Source organism: Macrobrachium rosenbergii, chromosome 17, assembly GCF_040412425.1.
Source record: "Macrobrachium rosenbergii isolate ZJJX-2024 chromosome 17, ASM4041242v1, whole genome shotgun sequence".
Taxonomy (NCBI): domain Eukaryota; kingdom Metazoa; phylum Arthropoda; class Malacostraca; order Decapoda; family Palaemonidae; genus Macrobrachium; species Macrobrachium rosenbergii.
The window spans coordinates 2,024,321-2,033,214 of NC_089757.1; the positions used below are offsets into that span (position 1 = coordinate 2,024,321).

An 8,894-nucleotide genomic window follows, 5' to 3' on the forward strand; every position below is an offset into this window, starting at 1 on the left:
CGTGTGGGTCAGGAAGTCCCCGATAGAGATTACGTGGATTTTAACAACTCCACAGGGTCAAAAAATTACACTGAAGCAGATTTTTTCAGTCCCGGACGCAGCGATGCCTCGAATTACAATCATATGGCGCCAAGTATGTTTCCCTTTACAATAAATTTATATAATTAGGTCTTTTATCTGTAAGTACCACATATAGATAAACAGGGACTATTTTGCATGATGCACTGTCTAATTCTGGAACAGTTGTGGATGACTAACCCCTATTTATCCTAAGACGCAGATCTGAAACACAAAATGACTCGACTTTCTAATTCTATCGCCTACAAATGTATTGCAGATGTTGTAGTGATGGTGACTTCAGAAGAAAGAGCATGGTGGTGGCCTCTTTGGCAGCCCAGCAGCAACGGGGCAGCCACTGCCGTTTTGATTGTCTCGACCTCATCCTGCTGGGTACCGTACTTACAAGCACCGTTCATCGAAAAGACATCTTTTGTGGCCATGGTTTGTCCTTATGCAGACAGAGGAAAATATGGAAATCCAGTTTCCTTCAAGGTACTGACGTGGCTGCCTTTAGTCTTGGGACAAAAACTGGTAAACATAGGCAGGTGGGAGCCAGACTCTTTCCAACTCTGGGGCAAACTCTTCATAGACAGATTCCAGGACATGAGTGCAAAGAATATGTCTACCTATGCAGTTGACCAAGACGAACCGTTGGTATATCTTCAGGGAGGAAACGTCAAGGGAGTAAATATAAACATCCTTGAATCCTTGTCGAAGTGGCTAAAATTTCAGAATCATCTGGATCATGGAGGTAAGTGAGCAGGTTGTACTTATTCGTTTTCTTACTGGCATATCAGTCACAGGCCACGATTCAAGTTTATGTAAATTTCTCATACACTTAACCTTTTTCTAAACCTATAGAGTGCCTTGACACTAATGGCTTTAGTTCTTTGTTTAGTATTGTTGGAGAATTGTTATTTTCTGGTCAAAATTGCTCGAAGTCAGGTTTTCTTTTCTTGAAACAATGTTTGATTAGGAATTACATAATTGTCTCAGCTCTTTCCTTAGACGCATTCCACACGGTTGATTTCAGTGTGGAATTTCAAAGAGGAAATTCCATGGTTAGACGGTCCTTGTCTCTTGAATTACAATTTGTTACTTGTCTGCCATAGTGTCAATAGGCCTAGGCCTCTCTTTTCCAAAGTATCAACTTCCCTCTCTTGATAATTACAAGTTCCATAGTGTCTAGCGTCAGATGTTTGTGGCTCCTTTGGAGGGAAATCAGGAACAGCCTTGCTGGAAATATGATAGATGTTAAAATAAATAAGTTTCAACCACAGTGTTATCAATAAGACACTGCTCTGATGCTTTCGTTCAGCAATTTTATCTAATTCCTTGGCGTTATTTCAAATATATGACATATACTCCATTGAGTATACCTATTCTTTTTCTTTGTAATTCCCAACCCCCCACCCCCAACAAAAAAAAAAACTGTATTCCAGGTTTGAAATGCTGAGAATAGACTTGTTTTTTAGCACAGTTAAAAAACATAACTATGATATTTTTAGTGATAAAAAATATCCTGCACCACAAAAGAAGGTAAGATTCTTTAAGCGCATTTTCAGTAAGGACCAGGGATCATCCATCTGGTATATAGACCATGTACAGCAGTGGAGAGCTACTTGAACGAGGTTTTGACATCCACTGAAGAGAACTCGCCTTATAAAGTTACTTGTTACCTTGGAAAGGTCATTGCACATATGCAACATCTGGAATGTACAGACATTCTGTTAAGTACCCTGTCCATTACATATGGAGTAATAACTTCTAGATTATTATGAGGTTCTCATAATCACGACCAAGTAATACTTCTGATGAAACATCTGGACAGGAGGCTGCCTGGTTACATTCCATACTGATTATGCAAGTTGATCTTTGTTAGCTAGGTGACTTTTCTTTCGTGTCTTATTGAAGAATTGTTGCTCATTAAATTTCCTACTGTTATCCAGATTCACTAAAAAATTCTTCCATCAGTGGTTCTCCTGACCCCAGTGATAAGCAGAGTTCCTCAGTTACTCTTCAGTCATATGCCTAATGTAGTATCTGTTCACAGGATTCACTATAGTGTCTTAGTTCCTGCGATGAAGCTAATTATAAACTCCAGTAAAAATTTCAGCAATGTAAATAGTTACTTAATGGGCATAAAGTTTCAAGAAAACAGTTTTCCATGGGGATAAAGTTTACGGGTGAGTCAAGTTTCAGACTTTAGTAATGGTTAGAATTCAAGCACTATGCAGTTGTTTGGAAAACTTCTGAGAACAAAAATATTTCTAAGAAATGGCGAGTCCTACAAATGACAATGAAAACGAGGTTATTGTAACAAATCTTATATGGAAAGAAATTGGTCGCTCGCGTCTCCTAAAGAGGTAAGTAAAACGTCTCCCAAAAATGAAATAAAAATGTACTGAAAAGGAACAATAACAGATTGGTGCCAATAATGAAGTTCAGACACTATAGGATACAAATACCACAACCAGTTTATACTGTCTTAATTAAAGTGCGATCATTTCCTAACAAGACTTTGTACGCCTATACCAAACAAACCGTAGGAGCTTAAATACCTTAACATGTGACAAACAAACCTGATGAAAGCAACTTCTCTACAGCTGGAGAGACTTGGGAGGATATAGGGAACCTGGTTAAAACCGGCAAGAGAGACGTGATGATCAACTTCAGCACCAACACTCCCGAGAGATATCGAGATTTTGATCTCTCTGTCTCCTACCATCACGAGGGGTAAGTAAGTATTCATAGCTTTAACATATAAGAGCCACAATTACCGATGCGGTAAACAGATCCCTGAAGTATAAGTGTATAAGTCAACGGAGAATATAATTTTTTCACGGCAGTCGCACATAATTCACTGTCTCTTCCGTTTCATTCAGATTTGGCGTCATATTGGAAATCCCAAAGCCGTTTCCACGCTGGCAAAACATCCTTCACCCTTTTTCCACGGAAGTGTGGATCGCTCTGGTCGTCTCCCTCTTGGTTACAATTATCATCTACCACAGGTTGAATATCAAGCGCCAGAGATCACTCGTCGTTAATGCTATTAGTGTCAGCCAGGTAATGTAATCTGATTTAGATGACGGTGTTATTTCCTTTTCAGAATCAAAGGCAGATGGCGGAAGGTGAAGTTCATGGCCCCCAAAAACAGCTGTGCTTTGAAAGGTTCTACATTCTAAATGCTTTGAGACTATTTTCCACTATTCTCTGGGGCTTAATTTAAAGATGCGTTAAGGTTATAGGGGACTAAAATTAGTCTGTACCTTAAATGCATCTTTGGGAATACTAAAGACTGGTTACTTAAGCCATTCGCTCAAAAGTTATGGAGGCCTAAACTTAAGAAGTTTTTATTTTCTTGATATCAGCCCATGAACTATCTTGGTTTATCTTTATAAGCTATCTAGTGTCATTATTTTGTGGTTGTAGAAATTCATACTCTTCCTGTATTTTTCTGCCTTCCGATTATTATTCCTTTTTTATCAATTCTATCATATAGATATATATACATACATACATACATACATATATATATATATATATATATATATATATATATATATATATATATATATATATATATATATATATATATTTGGGAGGGACCTGGAGTATCTGTGAGAGGCTAGGTGGGAATATATGAAAGGAAATCCATGAAATCACTGTTAAACACTTGGCGAGGATTTCCCTTCCCATTCTGCTATCAAAAGTTGTCAGCTGACTGAAAAAAGCCCATGAACAGCACAAATGACAGCTCCCAGTCGGGACATCCAGAAACATCAACTATCGGTGAACAAATGTAGCCCAGTCATTATGGTTTTGGTTTGGGAGTATTAGTAAAGTCATTCGCGCCACTGAGGAGAACTACAAAGGCAAAACTGCACCATTCTCCAGTGACGAGATGACAACACTTGAACGCTGGTAAACCAAGTGAATGACGGTGAAAGAAACTCCGTGGGAAAAAATGGAACTGCTCTAGTTTTTATGTGATGCTTTCTAGGTGGGCCAGAGAACTTCAAGTCGCTCATACACATCTTTGTCAGATATATATATGTATTAACTATAAAAAATAAACCCATTTTCACCATGATAACGTACCATCAAAGCATATTTTGCTATGCATAATGTGCTGGTCCCATTCAGCCGTTCGCTGTACTGAAATGGCCGCTAAACCGAAATTTCTACCCAACACCAAGTCCTTTAAGAGTAGCGCATCTGTTATGTTGTCTAATACGTGATCAGCAGACCAAATCTGACGCTAAGAATTCTTGAGATGTGCTTTCTTGTTTGCAACTATTCAAGCAAAGATAAAAAAATCATCCCATTTGCTCTGACTGAACCAAAGTTTACGAAATGCCGACCAAAAAATCTAAAACTAACTTACTTTTCTTCTACACAGTGTTTGCTGGCCATTCCTCCGGAAACGGTGCCTGAAGACTGGACGGTCCGGAGCTTTTTCCTGATGTGGGTAATCGCCTCTTGGATTCTCGAGTTATCCTGGATCTGTAACCTTATCGCTGTCCTCACCATTCCCGTTTATCCTGTGAAGATCCAGACGAAGGCAGAATTGGCAAAGAGTAAATACAGGTAACTAAGTTCTTAAATTGTGATTCAGAATACACAAACTATTCTCATCATCTTGCGTGTCAGAATCACTTACATTAATGATACCCGACCACAACAACAGATAGTTCTTCTTTGGAGGGGTGGCTAGAGCTCTCGGTTAGCACGCTGTTGGCCCAGCGTTCGAGTCTCCATCCGGCCAGTGAAGAATCGGAGGAATTTATTTCTGGTGATAGAAATTCACTTCTCGTCATAATGTGGTTCGGATTCCGCAATAAGCTGTAGGTCCCGTTGCTAGGTAACCAGCTGGTTCTTAGCCACGTAAAATAAGTCTAATCCTTCGGGCCAGCCCTAGGAGAGCTGTTAATCAGCTCAGTGGTCTGGTTACACTAAGATATACTTAACTTTAACAGCAACAGATTCGAAAGCATACCTCGGAGCACTGAGTGAGGAAAAATAAAAGCCAGCGAACTCAACAAAATATTGACAAGGAGAGGTTAATCGGCGTGAATAACAGTTAAAGTTTATCTTAGCGAAGAGAACTGATAACCGCTCTTAGTTACTACAATGAAGCAATTCTAGAAGAACGTGCATATATTACGTAACGTTGGTTTCTAGGCAAACGATAAATTCCAGGCTCCAGTTGGAGTGATTAAGTGATGTTTAAGGCAGATGGCCTGTGATTCCCCTCTAGTCAAAGGTTTCCAACTCATCAGAGATCTTGGACTTTTATCAAAGCATGTATTCTGTGTGATTTTGAAAAAAATTAACCTTTTAAAACAAGTTTATATGACGTTAGTTTCGTCATTTAAAATTTAACTTCTAATTATGCAATGATTATGTAATTATCTGTGTTCTAATGGCATCAGCATTACTATCTTGGGGTTATTTAGCGAAGTAAATGACATTTCATATTTTATTTTTATTACAGCATCGACGTAATAGTTTTGGCATTCACAACGACTGGAAAGCCAGTCAAAATATCTGGGACGTGTCTATGTCTAGACCATGTTATCTCGTATTATAGTTCAGGTAATTTTTTGTTGGGTGGAATTTGGCACTGTGAATACATGGAGTGGCTTCCCTACATACAAAAAGTTAAGTATATCTTAGTTTAACCAGACCACTGAGCTGATTAACAGCTCTCCTAGGGCTGGCCCGAAGGATTAGATTTATTTTACGTGGCTGAGAACCAACTGGTTGCCTAGCAACGGGACCTACAGCTTATTGTGGAATCCGAACCACATTATGACGAGAAATGAATTTCTATCACCAGAAATAAATTCCTCTAATTCTTCATTGGCCGGTCGGAGAGTCGAACATTCCCCATATACAAACCAGGGGCGTCATTTGGGGGGGGGGTGCTGGGGGGCCACAGCCACTGGCCCCAAAGCTCAAGTTGCCCCCCCCAGCCTCAACTTGCCGCCCCCCCCCCTCACCCCGCCCCACGAAGTAACAGCAGCTGGTTTTCCATTATTCCTACAGAAATTCAAATGTGTCATCACATTAAGTTATATTTATCTATCTATCTGCCTATCAATCTGTCTTTCTATCTATCTATATTTCTCTATCACACACATTGTTTGTTTATTTGCCTATATGTATGTATGTATGTATGCATGTATGTATATGTATGTATGTATGTGCGTGTATGTCTGCCTATCTGTAGTCATGTTTTCTTTTTAAATGTGCAATCATAAATATATGAAATTTCTCGGAAATATTACGGCTCTTGATCCTTGTCTGTTTACTAGCTACCAGTGATGATGAGACAAATAAACAGTGGTGGGAGTATATAATTTTTGCCACATGAGCAAGGTATTAAATTTTAATACCTTGCTCATGTGGCTTCAAAAAGCACATAAAATAGCTCAAAAAAAAAAAAAAACAGATTTGGCTCGCTTCGCTCGCAAAACGTCTTTGCCCCCCTAACAAAAATCTGAAATGACACCCCTGATACAAACTGCACACAAGACTTAAATAATCTTTTAGTATACACTGAAATTTATTTTATATCCATCGTTTTGTCATTTCTTATGGCGTAATGATTAGATTGTCTGCTTCATCCGGAGGAAAAAAACAAATAAAAGTCCCCCTGAAAAACTTTACTGCATTCGTGCCTTAACATAGAAAAAAACACCTTTAAATGATTAACACCTTTAAATTATTATTTCAGGTTATGCATGTTGGATTATGGCGAATTTGTTCCCGATGCACTGAAAACTTCTGATGAACCTACTCTATCTGCCCTGGGTCGAAAACTAGACTTAGTCCCGCTGATGGTTCAGTGGCCAGAATTTGGACACGAAGGATGTGTGAAAAAAGTCATTGCTGGCACCCACGCACAAGCGGAGACGTTTTCCTACATCAAAATCTTATACAGCAAGTTACAGCATAATTCAAGGGTTTACAGTCTTCGAGATCAACTTTACCCTGCTTACTTATCATTTCGGTTTCAAAAACACACTCCCTGGAAGTACAAATTCGACATTGGAATGCAGAGATTATATGAGTCTGGTCTGATCCAGCTGTGGTTTCAGAGGGCACTGGGAGATTTTTCTAACACCACCGTTCAAGTAAGTTCTAAGAGCTCTGTTCTGTACTGAATATGAAAATTCAGTCTTCGAGTGTTTAAGCATGAGATGATAATAGTCATTGCTTTACTTAGAATACCATCAAATATGATTTTTATTGATCTTTGAAAAACATGCACCCACTTTAAAACTGTGCATAAAATAAGCAACTTGTTTGGCACAACTAACTTTTACTAGTTATTTTATTATAATGTTTATGCCTTGTTAACTATCCCGACTTGATAGGTAATGGTTCACCCATTAGAAATATAGCATAGGCTTCTTGCATATTCAGGATGTCTTCTTATTACTTGAAAGAAATAATAAGACACGAATAAACGCCAATGTTGATTGTGAAATATCTGTCATCGACTCAGCACTGTAAATGATCCCTGAAAATGGCATCCTTAAGGCTAAATATTCCGCTGCAAAAGGAGATCTATATTTGGCAGAGATCATGACGTCTGTAGTGAAATAAGTTTTACACTTTCTTATGTCGTGTTCGAGTCTAAAATCTTGAATCTTTATTAGGAACAAATGGAGAAATTAAATGAATGGTTTCAAATGTCCTCCACAGTACTGAAAACAATTTTTATATAATCTATTAGTTCGGAAAAAATATTAGAGTGCTGTCAGTCTTGAAGCCACGCCGTCTTTAGTGGCACCTCAAGCACTAGACAAGAGGGATAATCAAAATAGTTTATAGTCAGTTTCAGTTGCACTTTTAGAGATGCGTAAATAGATGGCTAAAGAGTCTCTAACGTCCCCTACAAAAATCAGTATGGAATCCATATTGGAATTGGAATATAAAATTTAGACCAAATGCCAGCCGCTGGGACCTCACGGAAGCCATATTAGTGACCAGACACAAACAAGGCAGCTTCAGAATGTTTGAAGTGAATAATTTACAGACCCTCCAAGTTAACAAATGAGGAAGAAATGAATTTGTGACCATATTATCTGGAAAGTGTAGAAATGTGCCTTACCTCCTGAGGCTGCATTCTCGTGCGCGTGCTCGGATACCTATTAGAGAAGTTAAATGAGAGAACACTGTGGTGAAAGACTCGAAAGAAAACGTTTGATCAGATGAACCTAGTGACAAAAAGCCTCATGATGGGAAGATGTCGGTTGCAACTATTTTTTGTTACTCAGATTAAGCAACAGACAATGAGCATTAGCAAATCAAATACACCACCATTATTCAGTAGAGATTTTGCGTTACATTCCTTTATTATATTTATCCTCTGTGCTTTACTTTTCAGGAGAGATTATTTTCAGAACAAAAGGGTCTCACGCTCGATCACCTCCAAGGCTCATTCTTCATACTGGCGTTCGGAATTCTTCTTGGTGCTTTTGCAATGGGAGGAGAAGTCTTCGTTTCAACCAGACAACTTGCTTTACATAAATCCTTTTAGGTTACTCGTAAGAAAATTATTCGAAATTAAAATCTGCTCATTACCGTCGACCTTCAAAATGCCTTCAAAAGTAAAATGCAGTCCCGCCTGGTTTGACCAAACTGTTATTGCTTAAGTATAGCAAGACTGACTTGATGGAAAAATTAATATTGAGCCCTTCGAACGGGGCAACTTGCCTTACTGAATGCGGAACAGGTAATTAATCTCACTATCTTGTGGTGATGAATAATAAATCATTGTGGGGCAAAGGACTAACCACTTATGAAAGTTATATCCGCAG

At 38.6% G+C, this 8,894-nt stretch overlaps 1 protein-coding gene across 1 annotated transcript; it reads left to right on the forward strand.

Moving 5' to 3' along the window:
* The first annotated feature begins 294 nt into the window (after positions 1-294).
* LOC136847540 (uncharacterized) lies at positions 295-7,584 on the forward strand. The gene is made up of 6 exons (XM_067119266.1): positions 295-811; positions 2,667-2,796; positions 2,946-3,131; positions 4,366-4,650; positions 6,803-7,202; positions 7,495-7,584. The coding sequence occupies exons 1-6, from the start codon at positions 295-297 to the stop codon at positions 7,582-7,584; spliced, it is 1,608 nt and encodes a 535-aa protein (XP_066975367.1).
* Positions 7,585-8,894: the final 1,310 nt, after the last annotated feature.

What these genes read in the sequence shown, in the direction of transcription:
- LOC136847540 (XM_067119266.1), top strand. Translation starts at nt 295, where the DNA reads ATGACTCGACTTTCTAATTCTATCGCCTACAAATGTATTGCAGATGTT. An exon ending in GTCTCCTACCATCACGAGGG is followed by an intron (nt 2,797 to 2,945) that starts GTAAGTAAGTAT and finishes CGTTTCATTCAG; the next exon opens with ATTTGGCGTCATATTGGAAA. An exon ending in TTGGCAAAGAGTAAATACAG is followed by an intron (nt 4,651 to 6,802) that starts GTAACTAAGTTC and finishes TTATTATTTCAG; the next exon opens with GTTATGCATGTTGGATTATG.